This window comes from Phodopus roborovskii, unplaced genomic scaffold (genome assembly GCF_943737965.1).
Source record: "Phodopus roborovskii unplaced genomic scaffold, PHOROB, whole genome shotgun sequence".
Classification (NCBI taxonomy): domain Eukaryota; kingdom Metazoa; phylum Chordata; class Mammalia; order Rodentia; family Cricetidae; genus Phodopus; species Phodopus roborovskii.
Genome location: NW_026126511.1, coordinates 3,377,501 through 3,401,188, shown reverse-complemented (window position 1 = coordinate 3,401,188; position 23,688 = coordinate 3,377,501). Strand labels below are relative to the sequence as shown.

Sequence of the window (23,688 nt, the reverse complement as noted above, 5' to 3'; positions counted from 1 at the left end):
GAAGGTCTGAGAGGCAGGTGTGTTTTCCAGCATCCTCCAGAGCTGTGAGCATCAGAACCAACATTTTCCCAAAGAGTGCCATCCTATTGAAGTCACTTTATTAAGGAGAGGTGTGTCTGCAAAGCAGTCAAGAGACTAGAACCCTGGGAGCCAGCGATGACAGTGAGCACCACGTGTTGCTTGTGGCTCGAAGTCTTCCAGTGGGACCTATTGATCGGCGAATGATCGCCTGCTGATAAGCTGTCTCTTCCCACTTTCCTGGATTGGACTTCTTTAAGGAATTCATTACTGCCTTTGAGACTTACATGTGGGAGTTTTCACAACAGTAGTGTTGGGATCATCGAGCCTTGGATTGATTCCATCATTTAACAGAGAGGGACAGAACTCAAAGTAGTTCTCACCATGGCCTTGAACATTGCCCCAGTGAGAGACACAAAGTGGCTAACGCTGGAAGTCTGCAGACAGTACCAGAGAGGAACGTGCTCACGCTCCGACGAAGAATGCAAATTCGCTCACCCCCCAAAAAGTTGCCAGGTTGAAAATGGAAGAGTAATTGCCTGCTTTGATTCCCTCAAGGTAAGACAGTCATTTTACATGCCACCACCAGGCCAAGTTGGGCTTGCAGAGGGGTAGGGTAGGGGGTTGGGGGGAAGCGATGCTTTGCACTGAGCTCTGCCGAATACGTTCTGTCTTCTTTGTTTTTATCTTTTGTTTGTTTGTTTTTACTCAAACTTATTCATGCCAGGCATACATGAATTTTTTACATATCTATGTTTACATTAAAAACACATGGTTGTGTATTTCTGGTCTAGCATGACATACAGGTACCCCAGGACTTCAAATAAAAGTCAGGCTATTGACAACTGAAGTAAATGTTTAATGAACGTTTGATCTCCTCTGGGTTACATAAAGGTGAAGAAGCCACGCCTGTCACTTCCGTGTGCCCATCACAGTGACTTACATCTCTCTTTCTCTTCCTGTGTGTTTCCTCCCCAACGCGACAGAGCCCTCCTAAAGTGTTTCTTGAGAGGGTTTTCGTTCTCTCTTAAAATGGTTTATGGCTAGCAGAAATTACGGAGCGCACACATGCACGCTCCACGCAGGTTCCTGGAGGACCTACTGTCTGTAAGGAACATCATCAGAGAGCTCAGTGCGACTCAGATGTCCCCTTGATGAGCTCATGTGGGGGGGGGGAGTAGGGAACAGTGGCAAATAACTGCGGTGCAGGAAGAAGGATGTCTGCCACATAGAAGAAGACAGGAGGCCGTAGACGAGGGAATGTCTGAGGCGGCTGCCTACCCTAGTGGTGTATTGGGTTTGGTAGAGTTTGGGTTTGAAGAAATGGAAGGATTCAATGGCTGCACTTGGATGACTTAACTCAGACCTTTCTGAGGTTTACTGTATCCCTAAAATTATGCTGCTCTGAATTCCAGATAGCCTAAGGTAGTCTTAAGGGCATAGTGACATTTTGGTAGTAGATATGGTCAAGACGTACAGCTTAACGTTTCCGCCTATGGAAAGCTCCAGTACGCTTTCCAACCTTAAAAGTATTTCTCATGCTCTTGGCTTCCTACCTGAGAAGCCACGGAGCTATGAGTTCACAGAGCGACCCGAGCCCATTCTCAGGTGGTTGAGGCAGTTAGATCGTATTGTCTCAAAGCAGGGAGATAGCTCAGTTAGTAAAGTCCTTCTGAAGACCAGATTCTGTACCTAAAACTCATGTGAAAAAAAAATAAACCAAAATAAAATAATGGGGGGAAAAAGCAGCCATGTTAGAGGCACTTGCAATGCCACTCAGTGCTTAGGAAGTGGAGACAGGAAGATGTCTGTGGCTAGCACAGCCTAGGCTGCAGCCTCCAGTGAGAGCCGCTGCTTCAACCGAAGGTGGATCGCATCTGAGGAGCAAGGCCAGAGGCTACCCTTTGGCCTCCATGTGCGTGCACACACACGTTCACACACTCACACTTACACACAAACACACACACTCACACACGCATATCATGTGTATAGGAATACATACATAAAAATTATGTCTTAAGAGACATGATTCAAACTTAGCACTCTCGCAAATATAAGTCTTCAAACCGATGTTAATATTTATGTGTCTTCGAAAAGAAGAACCCTGTCTCTACACTAAAAGCAGAAGAATCTATTTTTAGCCCAACAGAAGTAAAATTTGAGAAATCAGATGTGTGCTCTACATAATAACCACTATTTTAGTCCTTTGTCAGGAAGGCTCATTAGACTAGACTAAAATGAAAGCTGGACAGATCGATCATAATTGATTTGAACTCTAATAATTTAAGTCCATGTGCATATTAGTATTTGTATCTTTCCTTTCGTTGAAAAAGGAAAGGCGGTTTGAGTTTGCTGTTTCTGTCTTCACCAGTGGAGGTGTTCCCTCTAAAAAGCAGAGGTCCTCACACCTCCAGCCACGTAGAAGACAGCATCCATCGGTTGTCCAAGGGAGGAGACACTCCCCAGACACCATCACTGACCTGATGTCACTCACAAAGTCTCTCATATCCATGGGCACTCAGAAGAGAACCCACTGAATGCATAGGACACCTGTCACTCTAGAAGTGACCCACGACCAGTGACTCCCTTGAGGTCACCCCCCCCCCTTGCCGCCACAGGAGAGGCTGCATCTTGGGGCTTTGCGGTTTAGAAAAGCATACTAATGTTTTTTACTTAGCTTAATATTTTTGCCCTCGTGACATTTTTTTTTTTTTTGGTGCTTTTTGTTAATTTTAATTTCTCTATTGCCAAAGAAGCACATATCCGTTTGTTTTAACATTACTACACACACACACAAAAATACCCAGTGAGAGAGGCAAAAAGACAATGTCAAAAATGAGGCTCTAACTTCTCAGGTCATCTGTAATTCCTTCTCTGGTTTAACAGGTAATATTAAATATCGCCACTTTTGTAAGCTTCTCAAAGTTAGGGGAAATATTTGCCGCCCACCAAGACTCTTTGGATACCCCTGGCTAACTCAGAGCCAGAGCCCCGACCCTTACAATTCACCTCATCACCTCGGGCTCACCAGGGCCTTCCTCCGTTCCAGGACACGAGGTAACATGGTGTTAGCCCCAGATTCAAGCTGTGAGGCTGTTGAGCATTATCCAAGCAAGAAGAGGCTTTCAGACTCACTTCCAGAAGTGCGTGGTGCATTCTCTTTGGAGTGCGGGTGCATCCCTGCATACCGCCTCAGGTCCTCAGTCCCCTCTGGGAACTCTGGGTTTGCAGGTGACTTGATTTGCGTGTGATACTATATATGCTGAGTTATCAAACTGCAAAGAATGTGAAAGTTGCCTCAGGCACAGGGGTAAGTTGGGCCTCAGTCTGAACACCTGCTCAGGGATTATTTATGATTTACTAACTTCACGCCCTCAGCAGCAGTGAGAATAAACACTGGAGGAAATGGCTGCGGTGTGTACATGGCATGTTCATTTTGGAGCCTTGTTTTTAAGATGGGAAGTCCCTACAACAGGGCGCACAGCTTACAGATGCAGAAAATAGTAGCTCAAAAAATGATGAGGCTAATCCTCCACGAAGCCACTTATATTTTCATTTCACACGGGTTGATCATCCCTTATTCAGACCTCCCAAAATATGAAACTCTTGAATCACTGGCATAATTCTACCAGGAGAAGATTTTACTTCTGACTTCATGGGACAAGGTACAGTCAAAATCAGAAGGGGGGAACAAAAAATTTAAAGTCTGTGGGGAGAGGGGGGTCTGAAATACTTGTAGCCTGAAGCACTTGGGGTGAAGAAAACCCAAGCTGTGTGTTACTACTGTCCATGAAGCCGCCTGTAACAGAGACCATGGGCCAAAGTTACTGAGTTCTGCCCGACTCCCCACAGCTACGTCCCTACCCAGGGCTGAACGTGCCAGAAAGTGGCAGTGCCGTTTCTCACCCTTCCACACGTGTCCCAGGACTGACATCGGTTTTGATGACCGCCTTGAAAGGGAGCTATAGCTCCTCCGCCCCAGAAATTAGTTACAACGTTAAAACAGTAATAATAATAAGATTTGAGATTTTGATGCCATTTGGTAAAACATGTTTTATGAGCACTATGGGGGTGTGTGTAACTGAGTTGTCAATAAAGGGGACACATGCTTTTTGTTTTCTTGTTGTTAGGTTTGTGCATATTATTAAACTTTCTGTAAGTACACGCTAAAAGAAATTTGTTTGTGGGTGTTGAAAAATAGTTTGCTGAGGTGTTTGGAAGGAGAGCAGTGTGTATAAAAACGCTCTACTAGGAGCTGTTTCGGAAAACACATCATGGCTGTGACTGTGGGTTTATGCCTGTGACGCTGTGTTGCCTGGCTGCAGCTGGTGGGAAGTGTGCGGGCAGCCGTGATTTAATTCTCAAAGTTCCGGCTTGGTTGTGTCACATCGACAGCTTCCACAGGGGCCACTAACAGTCCCACAAGTTAGGGTGACCCCACAGAAGCCAAGCTGGACAAAACTGTGTTGCTACAGGCCGAGAATTCACCTGCTACCAGGGCTCTGACCTTGAGCAAGTTAACTCCATCTCTGTGGTCCCGGCTGCCGCGCTGGGGATTTTCTGTTCAGATTCCTTTTCTTGTAACCCTCAGGATTTAATCTGGGCAAATGGGAGCATCTGGAAAGAAATACATGAATTAACTTCAATGCTTATTGAGACTAAGGGTTTCGATTTTCTTACACAGTTGAATTCAGCTTTTAAACGGGAAAACCAACTTTTAAAACTGATTCGCTAATTTCTGTTGAAAGTAGTCTCAGAGTACTTGGGAAAATTTAGACAAATTTTAGAAGTGTAGCTATTACCTTTCCAAGTAAAAATTAGTTGATGGGCTGAGGAGAGAGAGTGGTAAGCTCAGACCTCTCGCACACATGTGGAACTCAAGCCCACGTATGGCCCTGTGTTCCTGTAACCCCAGCACTATTACACAGAGACACGCAGGTTCCGGGACTCACTCAGCAACCAGCCTAGCTGAACTGGCATGCTGTACATACACACGCACATACACACACACACACATACATACCACACACACACACATACATACCACACACACACCACACACACATATACTCACACCACACATACTCACACACACGCACAGACACACACACACACACATACACACACTCACACACACACACACACACACACACACACACACACACACCACACAAACACGTGCCCAGAAATGCTAGTTCCAGGGGAAGACAGTGATACTCCTGGTACCCCAGTTGGATTTCCCGTCTCCCTGTTCTGGGGCTGTGAGTGACTTTTCACCTCGGGGACGATATCCGGCTGGCCCAGTGAGATGCATCAGCCATCTGGCTTCCTCTGACTGCTGTCTGCAGCTCCAGCCACCTAGGTTCTCGCTGTCCTCTCGGCTTACCCAGCAGGCCTTGCTTCTGGGCTCTTGGTTTTGCTCTGCTCACCGTCTCTCGCCTCGACCCTGTGAGCAGTTTGTCCTGCCATGTCCCCCAGCAGCACGTGCGTTTATTAGTGAAGCTCTCTGCCCATTCCCCGGGCCTCCGTCTCCCTAAGGTCAGTGGCCGGCCGAGGGGCTAGAGGGCCTGTGGGCGCCTCATCCTTCTGCCTCCTCTACTCTGTGAGAACCTGCAGTAGGATGGGCGTGGCGTCTGCTGAGCTGCCGGTGGGGCCACAGAGCCTAGAATGGGGCCATGTATAATAGAAGACCAGGAAAAGTCTGTCAAGTGGATGCAAGCGTTCATCGCAAGAGCATGCCGCTTCTCAGACGGGCTGCGGTGTATGACTGAATGGGGCGCGCTGCACTTTGGGCGTGTTCTATGTCAGCTGCCCCTCCCCCGAAGGCTCTATAACGCTTATCCTGTGTACCATGGACTGTAACACAGCAGGGTTTAAAAGCAGGATGTCCCCGGCAGGAATATCAAGACAGCTGTGGCCATGGAAGTACAAGGCCTTATGGGAAAAAGTGGACAAACCACTGGCCTGTTCCTACCCTTCTAAGATGAAAGAAGAAGACCTCATTATTTGATGGGATACTAGCAGGAAGCTACCTGATGGTTAGGCTTGCATTTTACGGGTAAGAATTTCAGGATGAAAACTGAGAAACGTCTTAAAACCGTATCAAACTATGTAATTGACCCTGACCTGAAACCCAAGTGCTTGAAATGCTGTTGGCTTGTTAAATCACAGCTAATTATTTGCAGTAATTACTTGGATATTTTGTAAACTGTGTCTCTAGTTTTGACCTGAATTAGAAATAGAATCTCAGACATTTTATTTTCTAACAGTAATCATTGTAGTCATGCAGCTATAGACCTGTTACGTTTGTGCAGTCTAAAATAACTAACTTTGCTGGACAAGTATGTGAGGTGACTGTGGTATGTGGATATTTTCATTTGTGACCACCAGACTTCTAAGTGGTGGAGAAAGGTCAGAGTGGCCCCAAAATTGATATTGATTGATATTGTCCATTCCTTCACATTCTCAGCTCCCCTTATGGAACACACTGTTGTAACCGATTTTAAAATTCCTACTCTCTTGGCAATATTCATATTTAATAAATTTAGTACTTCGAAGTGAAAAAAATTTAACATGGAAACCCCCATGAATAAACATGTTTACATACTAGAAATTTTTAAATTTTAAACAAGAGAGAAAGTATAAGGAAAAAACAAGCTACATGCAATATTTGCTTCACTTTGTTTTGTTGCTGATTCTTTAAAAAAAAAAAAAAAATGAAAACAGGTCTGACCATGCAGCACTGGTCGGACTGGAACTCCTTCTGTAGACCAGGCTGGCCTAGAACTCATAGAGATTCGCCTGCCTCTGCCTCCCAAAGGCTGGAATTAAAAGACGTGCACCACCATGCCTTGTGATATGGTTTTTTTCTTCATATTATATCAACATTAATCACTCACTAGATTGCTGTCACAAAAATGACTTTGGCTTCGGGTGGCATTGTACCTGTAACTTACATGATTCTAGAAGAAATCAGGTCAGCTACTAGTGTTGTGTGCTCCAGTACAAGTGCGTGCTTTAGAGATCCCAAGAGTCATTGGTTGCGTTTCCGCTTTCCCATCACCTGCCTTCTGTGTAGCTGGATAGACCAGTGACTGCCCTGCGCTCCCCTCCCCTCCATGCTCCCCCTCATGCCCCCCCGGGGGTCCCGTCATCTGTCACTTGGTCCTGGCAGTCAGTAAGTCAGAACGAGCCCATGGCTCCCAGACCACAGGCGCACATCTTACTCTGTGCCCGGCTCCTAGTGTGGCCCTGTACTTGCAGCTTATGCATCCTGCCCAGTCCCGCAGCCTCTTATAAAATGACACCCTGAGGCTTTGTATTGTTTATGATTGCTTGGCCAATGGCTCAGACTTCTTACTGGCTAGCTCTACATATAAATTAACCCTTTTCTAATAGTCTATATTTTTCCCACGAGGCTCGTGGCTTGTTAGCTCACATCTTGCTTCCCTGGGTGGCTACATGGCATCTCCCCGGCCGGGCCTTCTCTCTTTCTCTAACTCTGTTTGGATTTCCCGCCTAGCTATATTCTGTCCTGTCAGAGGCCAAAACATCTTTATTCATCAACCAATAAAAGTAGCGCATATTCTCAGTGTCCGTCCCACAGCCTAGCAATCCTTGCATCCAATCCTCAGCTCGGCTTTGATAAATTAATTTGATAAAGTTCAAAGCTTTAGCTCTGGTGTCCGTTGCTCACCCCGAGTCTCTACATAGATGGTCTGACTGGGGATTGAGCTTGCTACCTACCTCACCCATGAGAGGCAACCACCTCTACCTCTGTGCCGGCATCCTCAGCCCTGGTCTTACTTGTGCTCCTGGCACCCTCATTCTCTACCCTCACTGGCCCAGTGTCTCTCCCTTCCCGCTGCTTGTGGATCCGGATGTAGAACTCTCTGCTTCTCCTCCAGCACCCCGTCGTCTGCCTGCACGCTGTCACGCTTCCTGCCACGATGACAACGAGCCCCAGTTAAACACTGTCCGTAGGAGTTGCCGTGGTCATAGTGTTTCTTCACAGCCATAGAACACCGCCTAAGGCGGGCACTGCCATCTCCAGGCCATTGCAAGTCCTGTTCCGTCTTCTTCAGTGGTGTGTTCTAACTTCCGTGGGAGGCCTTGCTTCTGCATCCCTTGCTCGCTTGATGTAGAAGGCGTAAGTGACAGTATGGCTATTCCAATGCTTTCCTGTTTTCATCATTGAAGTCGGAAGACCTCTGAGACCCTCCGTGGCCTGGACTCTGCTGTGTATCTGACACGGTCAGTTCTGCTGCTTCCCTGGGATGGTTCTCCGTTTCAGTCTGGCATTAGATTAGATATCACAGACCTACCCACAGAAATGCCCCCGAACGCACGCTTGACTGGTGTTTTCCGTTCGCCTGTTTTTCTCCACTGGGAGGTAAAGCCATGAGGTTGGAACCTCGCTCTTCTATCCCAGTACCCGGCAGCTATTGGACGCAGAAGTGCGTAAAGAAATATATCCTGAAATCTTATACTTACGACTGCTATGGTAAAATGCAAGTCACCTTTCTGGCTTTGCGTTTCTCAGTGTTCCCCCATTGCTTATGGTAAATACCAATGGCCCCGCATTGTAGGGCTCTTTGGTTGACATCCCAAGAACTTTGTGGGTCATGTTCAGCGCTTATTGCTGTCCCGACGGGCATGATACATGGAGACCTGTCTGAAATGTCACTCCGGAGCTATTAAAATAGCGGTAGAGTGCTCGCATAGCGGGTGCGACGCCCTACATTTGATCCCCGCTATTACACACGCTGGGGTGAGGAGCAGTGAGTGGCTTTTCGGGCCACCGTGGGCGTCTCTACAGTTCTCCAAACTCGTTACAGACTGAGGCTGGTGTCTGACAAAGCTTCAACAGTCAGTTCGCAAAGCAGAGCCTTGGCCTATGCTTTGCTATTGATTTAGGTTCAATTCAGAAGTTACGTTCTTTGAGTTCTGAGTTGGTTTTCCCAATCACCATAATTCTCCTCTCTTTTAAAGAATCATTATCTGTAGATGACTTTGCTTTTTTTTTTTTTTAATTTTAGTGCCCTGTCCGGGCAAAAGAAAAAGCAGACAATTCTTCATCCATGTCCAGCTCCTGTTAAAGAGCTCTACTCCATAAATTCAAAGGCCAGGATCGGCCTTTGATGTCCCCATCACAAGCCTCTCCACACATGCTGGAAGTGTGCTGTTGTGTGTGTGTGTGTGTGTGTGTTTTTTTTTTTTTTTTAAAAATCCCTGTTAAACTCTGTCCCTTGAGAGGACTTTAGAAGTCGCTTGGGCATCTTTCTGTTAGCATGTAAGGACAGTGTGAGCCACGAAACAAGCAAACTCCCGTTTTAGGATGGGAGACACCCCTGTACCCCTCCCTTCACGGAACGAATCCCCAAGAAACCCAAGGCAGGTGTCAGACAATGCTAACTCCACGCCGTGCCAAGGGACACAACCCCGGATCTGTGGAGACCAGGCTAGCTCAGCAGGGGCTACACCAACAGTGACCTTTGCCTACTTCACGATTTCCCCATGAACTGACCCTACCACTAATGCTAAGTGGCATATTGTTTACACTTGGTTTGACTTGGTTTCTTCCGGCTCAAGGATTGCGGCAGTGTATGAAGACTCTTTCTCACTGCCGTCATGGCCAAGAACAGCACCGATACACAGGTCCTCCCTGCTTTGGGCGCTGACCTTCAGGGATTAGGATGTGGGGAGTGAGCAGGTGTTGGCCCGTTTCTGTGCTGTCACAGACAAGACTGACAAGACTGTTTTCTTAACAACTTGAGGCTGCATGCCCACGCTGAAGAATGAGCCTTACAGCTGATGATCTACAGGGGACGGCAGACCAGAAAACGCTTCCAAGACCTTAACCTAGCTAAAGCAGAAGAGTCAACTTCCGACATTTTAAATTTTTATTGAAATTATTATGACCTTCCCAGAACATTTCTTTTTAAAACAAAATATCTGTGTAATTTTTTGACCGAAAGAGTGTTATTGGCTACTTGAGACGCCCGAGTAATCTAGTGGTGGGGAGATAAATCGTTCAATGGGTAACGGGCTTCCTTGTAGAAGAATGAGGACACAGGTTCAATTCCAGCCCCTGTGCAACATCAGGCATGATGACAAGCATGTGTTATCCTGACATGGGGGTGGTGGAGACAGGACTGTTTTCTTTGTTTGTTTACTAATTTTCAGACAGGCCCTTACTAGACTGACAAGTCCTGTCTCAAAGTAAATTAATGAATAAGGTCAGACAGTGATTGAGAAATGACACGCTGCACTAACCTCAGGCTTTCACATGCACCACATTACGTTTGCACACACACATGCATCCCCACCCCACCCAAAAGATACGTTCATCCTCAATTTAAAAAAAAAAAAAACCCACTTGGTGAATACAGTGTATGTAAGTTGTTATTGAGCACCCTTTCAGGTCAGGCTCAAATCTCATATGAGAGAGTATCTCCAGTGCTCCCGGCAAAATCATTAGCGGCTCTAGACAGGGCCTTCCCATGCCACTAAGTGAAACAACTCGGCTCTGACCCAGATGTTTGGGACCTAAAATTAATCATCCGCAGACTTTGTCAGAGACTGCTAACTCACAACAGAGCCCTGCCCTCATTCCCATTGGGCACCCACGTCTTCGTAGAAGCTGCAGCATCTGGAAGGCACTGGGTAGCAGCGTTCTTCACGAGGAATGCCAGTCAAGCCAGTGTGTTCTAAATAGAATGTGAGGCCAAGAACAAAGAACCTTCACTTCCTGGAGAACTTTAGACACCTGTATTCATTTGCGTGTTCCGCAAACAGTCGCTTAACCCCTGCCAAGTGCCAGGCAGTGTATTCGGTTCCTGAACAGGAGGAGGGGACATTGTTCTCACGGAGTTTGCAGTTTTATAGAGGAGCCATGACAGCAGCGACCCAAGATCAGAATAGGGTGAAACGGACACCAGGCTCCGAGAGTTGCGGAGCAGACGCGCCAGGCGAGCCTTGTGTGACCTTGACTGTGATTCGCAGACCTAAGCGAACCTTGGCTCCTGCTATTCCTTCTAAGGGCCTCCTCCGAAGTAAGAGGGAGCCCAGGCCCTACCGATTCAAAGATTGTAGCAACTGAATTGCTCTTTGTTCAAATAAACTCTCTAAGCTTTTATTGTCCCTCGGTTTACTCTTTAACAGAAGAAAATAACCATAGCTTATTAAAGGTGCTATTCATTCACGAAACACCCTGTGTCCACAGTGTGAGTGCCCTTGAGCAGGGCATTCGAAATCAGTATGTTGACCTCATGGGCCGTCATTCCATTTGGGGCAACATGCAAGTAATTGGGACATGGTTTCCCTCCCCTTCCTACAATGTTTGTGTTAGCCACTTGCTGTTGCAATGGAAAAGAAGCAGGGAATCCCAATAGGCGTGGCGCCACGGGACAACTTTATGCAGAAAAAGACGGCTGGGACGGTGGTGCCTCCAAGGTGTTGCTTTGGCAGCTGAGACCCTGGCGGGGAGGAGGATGCCCGGTGACGAGGGGCTTCCCAGTTACAGAGAAAAGGAAGTCGCCAGCATGGGTTGGAACAGGATGCCTAGAAATGAGTAGGAGCCAAACATGTAGGGCTTCACACTTCCTGCATGTCACTGGGATTGGAGTGCAGGGTGCTAGGCTCTGATTTGCCTTGTGGAAAGCCACTCCTCCTGGGGAAGTTGCAGAAGGCACTGGGAACAAAAAAGTTGGCTTTAGGGTCTTTGGATCTTTAAGTAGATGGCATTGCCCCTGGCTGGGTAGTGGTGGCAGACGGAACCCAGATGTGTGTAGACTTACGCTGTGTTTAGGGCGCACGCAAGAGTTCATTTTATGCTCTCTGCTGTGGTTTTGCAAAATTTTACGCCCCTCCCCATTACTTTGTTCTCGGTGGTGTCTAAAGAGTTCGTCTCCATGCTTCTTCCCTGCTTACCCGCCATAGTCTTCCTATTTTCCTTTTTTGTCGTAGGCTCAGTGTACCTGTTGTAGGGGAAGCTTCCATGCTTTGCATTTCCTCCTTGGTTGGATCTTGAGACCATTTGGAATTGTATAAACTCTTTCTTGAGTACTTTTTGCTCATCTTAAACACTTTGTTTATTTCTGTTTCTGGGTATGTGTGTGTACCTGCTTGTTCGTATGCGTGCAGTGGCTGCAGAGGCCAGAAGAGAGTTATGGACTGGAGTTACAGGTGGTTGGGAGCTGCCCATTGTGAATGCTGGGGACTGAGCTTAGGTTTTCTGCAAGAACGATGAAGGCCTTGACCTGGAATCCATCTCTCCTGCTGCTTCCTTAGATAGTTTAAACAGAAAGTTCTGCTTGCCCTCGTCCTCCCCCTTTCCCTCCCCCTCCCTCCTCCCTCCCTCCCCCTCTCCCTCCCTCCTCCCTCCCTCCCTCTCTCCTCCCTCCCTCCCCCTCTCCCTCTCTCCTCCCTCCCTCTCCCTCCCTGGGGTTGATGGTGTGCGCCACCATGCTGGCTTCTACTTGGTTCTTCATTTCTCAGGATAAATTTTAATTTCCAATTTCAATCATAAATTAAAACCTAGATTATACTTACTGAATCTCAAACCCATTTTCCCCCCTTAATTATAGCCAGGATCAAAATTTCCCCCCTCAGGTCCCTCCATGTCCTCCCAGACCTACAGATGTCTGTACTTTCAGCTCAGATAACTTCTTGATAAATAAGTGAATTTCTTTATTTCTTTTCTAGAACTTTTCATTAAGGTCATCTTGGCTTATAAATCTCCTAGAATTATTCTTTTCTCCCAGTTTCAACTTTTGTCACTCAAAAGAATTAATTTAACTCTCCTAAGTCCATGTTCCTTCTAAATACTCTTTGACCCTTCTTTACTGCATTCTACTATTTATTATTTAAAACATGTCTTCTATATAAAGCAGCTTTGTCCATACCTCACAGGCTTTGGTTAAGTAGCTCCATCACGTTTGTGATAGCTTCCTCCCCCCCAGGCTTACTTATTACAGGTGTTTCTAAAGCATGCAAGCCGTTTGCGACATTTCCTTTTGAAGTTTACTACTAATTTCTAACATTTTATCGTTAATATAAGAAGCTTCCATCTTTCACTTGAGGAATGCACTCAAGTGTTTTTGATGCAGATTAAAAATTGATGCTTGTAGGTGACACACGATGCCCAAGAAGACACATCTCCTGTTCTGAAGGTGCAAGGTTATATGTATCAGTGTGTCACCCTTTCACTCAAGCTTAAGTAACTCAGGTTCTTTGTGCTCATAATAATTTATGCTGGCATCCTAGAGCAGCGTTTTGATACTACGGTCTGTCTCCTTGCATGTGCCTCCTTCTATCTCTAGCATTAACTTTTCTTGGCATGGTACCATGTTGTCCTGTGATTAGGGTTTCCCTGTTCCCTGATGGCTTTAATAAGGTTCTACCTTACTTCAACATGAGCGTGACCTTTGGTTCAGTAATGGCGTGTCAGGAGTGTACAGCAACTGCCTTTCTTTAAAGGAACAGGGAATGCTTTCCCTGTTTGTCGTGTTCCAGTTCTGTATTTCCAACTTTATTAGGTTGGCTTTTAGCATCCTTCCTTTGAATTTGACATTTAAAATTGGAATTGATCCTGAAAATAACACACAGTCATTAATCATGAGCTCACCGTAACAGCGATGCTAGGCCGCGTGGCAATCTGAGGCACCTCTGGATGTTGTTTGGGCTCCCGCACCAGGACCTGCAGGGTGAGACTCACGTTGGCCACGGTGTATCTGGTAGGGGGATTACACCCACAGGCATGGAGTTGATCTACTGGTGTTTTACATAGACTGGAAAGCTTGATAACAGTTCATTGTTACAAGCCAGAGAGTTGGGTACACATCGTTAATAGCAGGACTTCAAGAAAAGAGGTGACAGGTTAATGGCAAGTCATCAGAAGGCTGGCAGGGAAGAGAGCCTTCTGGGCTGGGCGGACTTTAGCCGAGATAAAAGATGGATCTTTGTGCTGTGGACTCTGGTCAATAGCTGCCCCCTCCCCCCAGGACTGTTGTTACCCGTTGGTCAGATCCCCAAATGGACTCTGTGCCTGTTTTTACATGTGCGCGGGCCAAGTTTAGCAAGCATATAGTCTCATCACGGACTCTGAAGCTGGATCCATTGTGCATATTGTGTTGGATGTTTCCGTTTGCATAGCTTTGTTAACTCAAAAACAGCATTTTCCAACTCAGCACCAAAACAAGAAGAGACGTCCAAGCACCTGCCCGCATGCCCTGATGCCTCATTCCTGCGCAGTTTTCAGTTACTGCCTGAGTTCACTGGCTGCAGCCAGCAGCAGCCATACCTAGCCCAGCCCTGAGCAGTCTGAAGTAACAACGGTGTCTGTCATTCATCAGGAGCTGACGGCTGCCTCCGTGAGAAAGCACGTGACGTGACGCATGTACTTAGCCCAGGGAAAGACTCAGAAAACTTGATAGAGTTGGCTTGTTAGGAGGAAGGGCTACTTGGTCTCTGCGAGGAGCGAGACCAGAGAGATCTGTAGGAAGGTACATCTTTGCTCAATATGACAAGGGAGTGTGTAAGCACGCCTTAAGGGCTGAAAGTTCTGGTCTCAGGAACTGCTCAAGAAGATGCCTGGGATTGATTTTTGGATTAAGTGTCTTTTTAAGTTTGTTCTACACCGGGGATATACTAGGAGACGGTCCCATGCAGAGATAATTGCTAAAGCGACGGATCCTAGCTTGGCAGTACATATTTCCTCTGGTGTCAGTGCTGAAATATTTGGTTGCCCAGCAACCAGTAAATATCTGCGCCATGCATCAGAAAACGGTTAGTTTGTGTCAGAGTGGGTTGTGGGGTTCCTAACACCACATTGTTTCAATCCTGACAAACACTCTTACTACTATTTGCTATATATTAAAATGGCGTTGAGCTGTGACTGCTACAGTCCTGATGTTTATTAGCCATCAGCCAGCCGTTCTGCCTAGCCACCCTGCACGGTAATCAGCTGCGCCACCATGCACCCATTAGGAATATGTTCGACGCAGGCAGGTAATGGTAGGAAAGAAGCATCTCCAAAGCTGTTAAAGATGGTTCTGCCCAGACAAGCTTTGGATTGGTGGTACAAGTTGAATTGTGAACTCTTCAACTTTGAAATCCTGTGGATATTTAACACATGACTCACTCCAGCATTCAAGGTATAGAACAGAGTTTAAAGGCATAATGCACTTTAGTCATAACTTTCCATTCATGGTCTCCTAGGAAACTAGCAAAACATATCTGGATCATTTAAGAATTTGATCTCATTTATAAACAGCTGCTTTATGCTACAAGAATCAAAGAGCCGTGATTTGCCATACTTCCACATTAAACATGATACCTTATTAGGTTTTCTTAGTAATGATGACTCAGAACATAAGACAAACCATGGAACCTTGTCAGAATTTATCCACACTAAATAACTGAGACACTCATTTCCGTTCCTTTGTGTGGTCTCTTGAATTGTAGCTTTAGAAAGTGATTGGTTTTTCTTTTTCTTTTTTTTCTTTTTCTTTCTTTCTTTCTTTCTTTTTTTTTTTTTTTTAAGTAATTTCTTTCTCCCTGAAAGATTTAGAACTGCTCCAGGTAACTTTTTATTAGCCAGTTCAAGACATTGTCTTGAAAATTTAATCACATTTTGTTTTAGTGAAAATGATGGCACATTCATTGGTAATTTGGGGATGAGAGTTCTTCCTAATTACTTATTAACCTTTAAATCAGATATACACAAGGGAAAAGAACAAGATTGGGGTCTGGATACCAGGAAGTTTTTTCAAGGTGCTTTTTATAAAAGGAATCTAATGAAACTGTCCCCCACCTCCACCCTGAGCGTGATGCTCAATAAATTAACTGGCTATAGAAGGTTGCGTGTACCTATTTTTGGCCTGCTAGTGGTTCATCATTAATAGAATTACGGTTGAATAAGATGGTAGAGGTGATGCCATCCAAAGGGTTTCTTTTACCATTGAAGTTTGCAGATGGTTGCAAAGAATTCTGATAAGAGGAACGTGTGCTATTTTTAGTTGTGTTGGTCTATTCGGGAATCCTAATCCACATAGTAGAAGTTGAAGAAGGTGAAATCTACAGAGAAGCTCTAGAACTTTGATCTGAAATGATGTATGGAGACAGAGCAGGAGAGGTTAACCAGATAAACTGAGATGTGAACTAAACTCACTGCCATTTAAATGGTAGGCGCATCTAATTGGTTGGACGTGAACTGAATGAAGAGAGATAAATGGGTCTCAGAGGACAGGGGTCCAATTCCATTTTCTCCGATGGGAAGAGACACCCCGTCCTGTGGGTCTGCTGTCTCGGCCCTCCTGTTCCACTGAAAGCGAGTTATTTGAAGGTCAGGGTTGCTTTTTATTTCTCCCATAGATTCATTTTTCTGCCCGAGCCTTATCTCAGGCCCTTTGCCCTGCTGACTTTCGGAGCTCTTAGCCGCGTCTTCATGATCTAGTGGGAATTTATTGAGGGCCCGATGCGTGCCAAGTTCTGTCTGTGGATAACAGGTACAGCAGCAAGGGTACCGCAACCTGCAGACAGTCTGACAAGGGGTCCAGATGGGTATCAGGCACCTGTCAGACAGGGTGATGGGTACCAGGAGGGTGCCAGTGAGCAGGAGAGTATGTGCTAGAGAGGCCCACGATTGGGGGATAGAGAACCCTGACTCGAGGGTGGAGAAATCGGGGGAAATGTCTCCCTAGGGTTGACTGGAGATGCAAGGTAGAAATGAATTCAAGGCCAGTGCAGAAATGTTACGGGGTCCCTTGTCCTCAGCCACCCCATGTTTTGTCTCCGACGTCTTCCTGTCCCACCATCCACTTGAAGAGCAGTGCTGGTGAGGCCCACCCTAAGGCCATTATGGGGCAGTGCAGAATGTGACTGGAGGTGCTTAATGGACGTGCTGTGGTTCATAGAGGAGGCAGTGGCCCCTCCTGTGCTGTGGTTTGTTGCCTCCCTTTCCTAGAAACTGCGCCTCTGTACGCCTTTCCCTGTGTGCTAGTAAAAGCTACATGCAAAGAAAATGTTAAACTGGCTAGGGTCACAGTGAGGAATGAATGAATGAGGAATGAATGAATGGATGGATGGATGAATGAATGAATGAATGAGCAGTGAAACAAATAATTAAACATGCGGGTAAGTAAGTAAGGTTGTTCTTGGAAGCAGAGAGCAGGCAAAGAGAGGAGTGAAAATTCCAGCTGTCATTTATCTAGTAGATGTTAGATGTAGTGGGCTAGGTGGAACGCACGTGTGTGTGTGTGTGTGCGTGTGTGTGCGCGTGTGCGCGTGTGTGTGTGTGTGTGCGTGCATGTGTGCGTGTGTGTGTGTGTGCGTGTGTGTGCCGTCCATGTAATTCTTCAAACAATTCTGGAAGATGGTGAATTAAATGAAGCCAAAATAAAACCAGGCAACAATAGGCAAGCCTCAGCTCTGTGGATAGTAGTCACGGATGGGGGTGTGTGATTAGGAATGGCCCCATAGGTTAATATATTTAAATTCTCAGTCATTGGGGAATGACACTACTTGACAGAGATGAGGAGGTGTGGTCTTGTTGGAGGAGGTGTGTCACCAGGGTTGGGGTTTCAAATTCTCAAGCCAAGCCCAGCCTCCCTCCCTCCCTCTCTCTCTCTCTCAACTCTCAGCCCCTTCTGCAGCACCGAGTCTGCACACCGCCACGATGATGATGATAATGGACTGAACCTCTGCACTGCAAGCCGGCCCCAATGCCCCGTTTTCTTCTATAGGAGCTGCTGTGCTATGGTGTCTCTTCACATCAAATAGAATACTGAGGCAGGGCTTCCACGCAGTAATCGATACCTGAGTTAACTAATGAATCTGTGTCTTAGAGTGTGCCTCCCCTAAAACAGAAGAAGCTCCTCAAGGGCAGACGCCTGGATCGAAGGCTGCCAGGGGATCAGAACTAAGGACACCTTAAGCCTTTACCCTACCTAACAGACGATAAAATGGAGGTTTGACAAGATTCATGGCGCGATGTGAGGTCGCACACAAACCAGGATGATTCTGACTTGGCAACAAGTCGGCCCATGCTCTCTTCCCATCCGTGGAACACCAACCTGTCCATCTCCTTCTTCACACAGCCCCCCCCCCAAGTTCACAGGCCGCTGTCCTATCCAGAAGTGCTTTCTTCTCTCTGGAGCGATTCGCCATGCCCCCGTTACAGGGGGAGGGATGAGTATGAGTTCTTCCTCCTGCTTGTGCACAGAGTGTGTGTCCCTTGCTGCAGCATCACAGAGATGATGAAGTTTACCCTGCACAATGCGAACTCAAACTCCCTGGCGCAGGAGAGCTGATCCTCAAGGTTACCCAAGGCCTTTCTGAGCAGCCAGTGTAGATGCCTGCATGGTTTGTGGGGAAAAAGGAGGAATTACAGTTCTCATCCTGAGAACTGATAGGGCAGGGCTGGAAACTCAGGTGCTCATTCCAATATTCCAGGTGATTCCAGATTTCACCAAGCATAGCTGTAGCTAGCTAGGGTCCCTTATAGTACTGCATCTTAGTTACTTTTCTTATAAAAGATACTGATGCATTACCTAGAACTGTCTTTTCTCTGTTTTCCTATGGACTGGATAAAATGCGGAGACCATTAGAACATCGTGTTAACGGGATTTTTCCAATTTCGTATGGCATTGTGGACTTACGCCTTCATGGAGGTAGAAACTAGTTTACGCTACTAGGAAAGTTTGTAAGCCCGTTACACCATCAAATGTTCTTTCTGTCCAATCCATCACACGTCTAGAAAGTTATTCCAGAGAAAGAGTTGTGTCTGTGTACAGAGAAGCGGCATTTGGGCGTCCTGCGATGGTGACAGTTACAAAGCCGACCAACGAAAGAGGACAGAGGACATAGATGAAATGTGGCCCATCAATACCGCCACAGCTCAAATTTATATCTATTTGTCATCTGCAGCAAACCTGTACTTGTGTGGCCAGGAAACAAAACCCCAAAGCATACTGTTTAGAAGGAATGAAAGCGTTTGCTGCAATGTTTTGAGCACTATTATCTGTTTTTGTTTAAAATACAAAAACATGTGAGTAGCCCCAGCCACAAAGTTACCTATAATAACTACAGCTATAGACATCGCTAGCGGACAACCCAACAATTACACAGCTTTTCACCATATGACTTAGGTAAATAAGCAAGATTTCTTCCCCCATCACAGAACATATGACAGCTCATACACAATTCACAGTTAAAGGCTCCGGCTCCTTATCTGTCACCCTGCCGTTCTTCAGACCATAGGGTCCCCTTTATAGCTAGAGGTTGGAAATCCAGGCTCCAGTAAAATGACCATTTATACCGCACTGTAAAACACAGAGACTGCATTTAGTAAGTCACTAGCTTCTCCTTCTCCCATAGCCACAAGTAGAAAACAGAGGGGCACATGGAATCTTATTCTAGGGTGACGATGAGGCAGGGTGTCACAGGAGGGCTTGGATTTATTGGTTTTCTTTAAATCACTCCTTGTGATTAGGGGAGATCATGACCGAGGCCCACGCCTTCACCTGCCTGTGTTCCTCTCTGACTTATCTTCACAATATCTTTATCTCATGCTTCCGTGTTAACCACCACCGAAATGCTCCAAAACCTGGCTGGTCAATGTCACCGGGTTATAACCGGTAATGTCGGAATTGGGCGATGGTGGCGCATGCCTTTAATCCCGGCACTGTGGAGGCAGAAGCAGGCGGATCTCTGTGATTTCAGGCCAGAACGGCGTTTCAGGATGGCCAAGACCACACAGAGAAACCCCGTCTCAGTTAAAAAAGGAGGGAAGGAGAGGAGGAAGAAGAAGGCGGGTTTCCACTAACCTCATTCTCACTAGCATTTTCCAGTTCACATCTCAACTCCCACAATTATATTGATCATTCCTTACAGCGGCAGATACAGGGAGGAGCTGGAGTGATAAGCTAGAATCCCCATTGACACTAACTTCCCCTTCAGAGACACCTACTTAATAGGCTAAGCGAGACGTCTGTGTCAGAGCGGCTGAATAACAGTGGCGGCTGGTAAGTTCAAGTGCACAGTCAATCTCTTAGGCTGGGGGACTGCAGAATGGAGGTCATGGCTGGGAGCAGAAGGCTCCAGTGAGGCGTCCTTAATGAGGAGACACTGGAACTGTTCAACCGGGAAAGGCGGTCATACGCGTCAGGAATACTTAATCCAGCACGTCCCGAGAATTGATCGCCTAATTTTACAGGTGAAGGAAGTCAGGGTGAGGGGCCGGAGGGATGGTTCAGCAGCTGAGAGCCCCGACAGCCCCTCTACATGGTCCAGGTTTGATTCCCAGCACCCACCTATCAGCTCACCACACCTGTAACTCCAGGGCCAAGGGGACCTAGCGCCCTCTCCTGGCCTCTCTGGGCACTGCGTGCACACGGTGCGTAGGCATATATATGCAGGCACAGTACCCATATGAATAAATGCAGATAAGACTCAGAATTTTTAACTGGACGAGATGATTCAGGATTGCGCAAGGGAGGGAGGGAGGGAGCAGGATTTGGGTCCACTTGAAGCTTTTCAGCTGGTGCCGCGGCCTGGAGAGGGGGCAGAAGAAGAGAAAGCCATTGCAGGATGTCACTGTGGGCTTTTAGGGTAAGGTCACGCTGGTGTCCGATGGGCTGCGGTACAGGAAGATTGGGTTACCCGCAGGATGTGCTGTACCGGTCTCCACCTGGCACCGTCTTCTCCCGCGGCCGCAGGGAACCCTGTAAGTCAGCCCAGCTCCCCGGCCCAGTTTCACAAATCAGCTCTGATGAAGGTTTCAACTAGCGGAAGGGAGATCCGCCTGTATTCGTTCTGAGGTAACGGATGCTGCCACAGGGTCCTGGAGCCGTCCTGTCTCATGGGGACTGGGCTCTCCCTGTCGCTTGTGGTCAGTCACTAGAAACACGAGCAGGCTGGGCCTTCCTGTTTCCAGAACTTTCCAAGCAGCAAGGCCTGTGTCCCTCAGATTTCTCCTGGTTGGGTTCTTTCTCTGTTTCTCCTGAGGTCACTGTTTGCCCGGTGGACACAGCCTTTGGGCAGGAGAAGACCGGCCATGTGTGCTCTGTGTCCGGTGGAAGGACTTTCCCGCTGTGTGGAATACCGGCACGTGGCCGCACCATGGCGGGCTCTTGAAAAGCGTATTTCATTTAATCTTTCTAATCAACAGCGTGAGGTCATACCGCTTTTGTAGGCGCTTTGTTTCCATGCTACTTGGTAGAGCAGAGTTTGAACCTTGGAACAGAATTCTGTTCACCACAACAGCTAGAAAAAACAACACAGACACAAACCTGTGGCCTTTGTCCTCTGCCCCAGCCCAGACTCTGTTGACATCAGGAACAGAACTGAGAGAGAGGGTGAGGATGAGGCCGAGCCTCAGAGAACAGAGAACAAGTAGCAAGGGCCAGGCCAGGTCCCTCCAGTGGCATGCCATCGGCACTTAGAGCAATTCCGAGAAAAGCTGTTAGGTTGGCATTTCCATAGTCGAGCAGACAGGTCTAGAGACGGGATAACCACAGCTCCTGCGTGGATGAGGAGGGATCTGAACCTGGTCCTTTAGCCCACCGAATCTGGGTTCCTTGGTAACCTCCTTGGAATGTGGCTCCAAGCTTGAGTCAAGACACAGCAATTGTACTGGCCGGTGAGCCTGGAGGGGTGAAGATAGTGAGGGGTCAGACTCCATCCCGGTAGAAATTTCCTAAATATCAATGGACAAGAGTTGCCAGATTCGGATGACAGACATCATGAGACATACCAGCTCCCCAAGAACATGCCAGCAGGTAAAGGGCTCTGAGAACTGGGCTGGCCAAGGTTTCCCCATAAATAGAGGCCAGAAGACAGTTGATGTCATGGGGGAGAACTAAGAGGGAGCCAAGGTCAAACACAGTCAAGGTAGAGGACACAAAAACAAACCTCAGAACCCAAGCACATCACAGCCGACCAGCTGTAGGCTCATTCTAGCCTGCTCAGGATGCTGCCACGACGTTCCAGAATATGTCAAACTTATTAGAAATAGATTACGTCCCAGGGAATGCTGGAACCATGAAGGACGATGAGGTATTTGCTCTGCCGGGCATCACTGCTGTGGCTACGGAATGCTGTGTTTCACAGTGGCTTCCTCTGGTTATTGTTTTCTAATAAAGTATTACTGCACATTTGCCTTACGTAAACAAATAGAAAAATAATAATAGTTTATACTCCCACTGAACATTATAGGAAAGCACAGGCTTCCAGTTACCGAGGTTTGGAGACAACACAGCAATTCTGATACCCTGTCAAGCTTGTTAAATTGCGATTCCACCAGGATTTTACGTGGAGACAGAATTGGCACATCCCAGGGTACAAATTAGGCATAACTGGATATGCATCAACTCCTTCAGGGTCACTGGGACACAGTTTAATGCCATGATTGAATAAACGGTCCTGCTACGACCTGAAAAGCCGTGTCTCAGGAAGTGACTGGGGAAGTTGAGGCCGTTGAGTGAGTGTCATAATCGTGTCTCTTCAGACTACGTCCAGTGTTCTGTGATTTCAGGGCTGCTCATTGTGGTGACTGTTGACTGAGCCAGAGTTTTCCGTTTTAAAAGGTTTTCTGGCTGATTTTACTGGAGAGTGGTTTAGGGGAGGAAAAATTGTTACATATTTTATCCACATAGTTATTTAGTTAAATAAAAATGTTTTCATTTAGTGTGTGTGTGAGTGTGTCTGAGTGTGTGTATGAGTAATGTGTGTGCAAGTGTGTGCGAGTGTGTGTGAGTGTGTGTATGAGTGTATTGTGTGCAAGTGTGTGTGAGTGTGTGTATGTACGTGTGTTTGTGTGTGTTTGTGTGTATGTGTGTGCAAGTGTATGTGTGTACTGTGTGTATGTGTGTGTGAGAGTGTGTGTGTTTGTGTGTGTGAGAGAGAGTGTGTGTGTGCAAGTGTGTGTGCGCGTGTGTGTGCTGTGTAGGCCAAACAATAACTGGGGAGTCAGTTGCACCCTGTTATGTGGGTCCCAGATTGAACTCAGGTTGCCACGCCTCACTCAGTACCTTCACCCTCTGAGCCACCTCACAGGCCCATAGCTGTACCCTCCAGAATGTAAACTCAGGCCTCAGTGATAGAGTTGTCACACAGATGGAATGGTGTTCTAGAAATGCCTACAAGTACAGTGTAGCATCCGATATCATTAGAATGGCATGCTTTGTGGACTGTCTGTCTGCTCTGTGGACTGTCTGTCTGCTCTGTGGACTGTCTGTCTGCTCTGTGGACTGCCTGCTCTGTGGACTGTCTGCTCTGTGGACTGCCTGCTCTGTGGACTGTCTGCTCTGTGGACTGCCTGCTCTGTGGACTGCCTGCTCTGTGGACTGTCTGTCTGCTCTGTGGACTGTCTGCTCTGTGGACTGTCTGTCTGCTCTGTGGACTGTCTGCTCTGTGGACTGTCTGCTCTGTGGACTGTCTGCTCTGTGGACTGTCTGTCTGCTCTGTGGACTGTCTGCTCTGTGGACTGCCTGTTCTGTGGACTGTCTGTCTGCTCTGTGGACTGCCTGCTCTGTGGACTGTCTGTCTGCTCTGTGGACTGTCTGCTCTATGGACTGTCTGTCTGCTCTGTGGACTGTCTGCTCTGTGGACTGCCTGTTCTGTGGACTGTCTGTCTGTTCTGTGGACTGTCTGTCTGCTCTGTGGACTGCC

The 23,688-nt window shown here is 47.1% G+C and overlaps 1 protein-coding gene across 6 annotated transcripts in view; it reads left to right on the top strand.

The window, feature by feature from the left end:
* The first annotated feature begins 289 nt into the window (after window positions 1-289).
* Window positions 290-23,688, top strand: part of Mbnl2 (muscleblind like splicing regulator 2) — a 93,376-nt gene continuing 69,977 nt past the window's right edge. For 2 of the 6 annotated variants that reach the window (XM_051195216.1, XM_051195213.1), the window contains exon 1: window positions 295-576. In XM_051195216.1, coding sequence (XP_051051173.1) covers window positions 403-576 — 174 coding nt within the window. In that variant the 5' untranslated portion in view covers window positions 295-402. Of the gene's footprint in view, window positions 577-23,688 lie in introns of all 6 variants that reach the window. The other 4 variants (XM_051195212.1, XM_051195214.1, XM_051195218.1 and 1 more) reach the window with 4 other exon arrangements.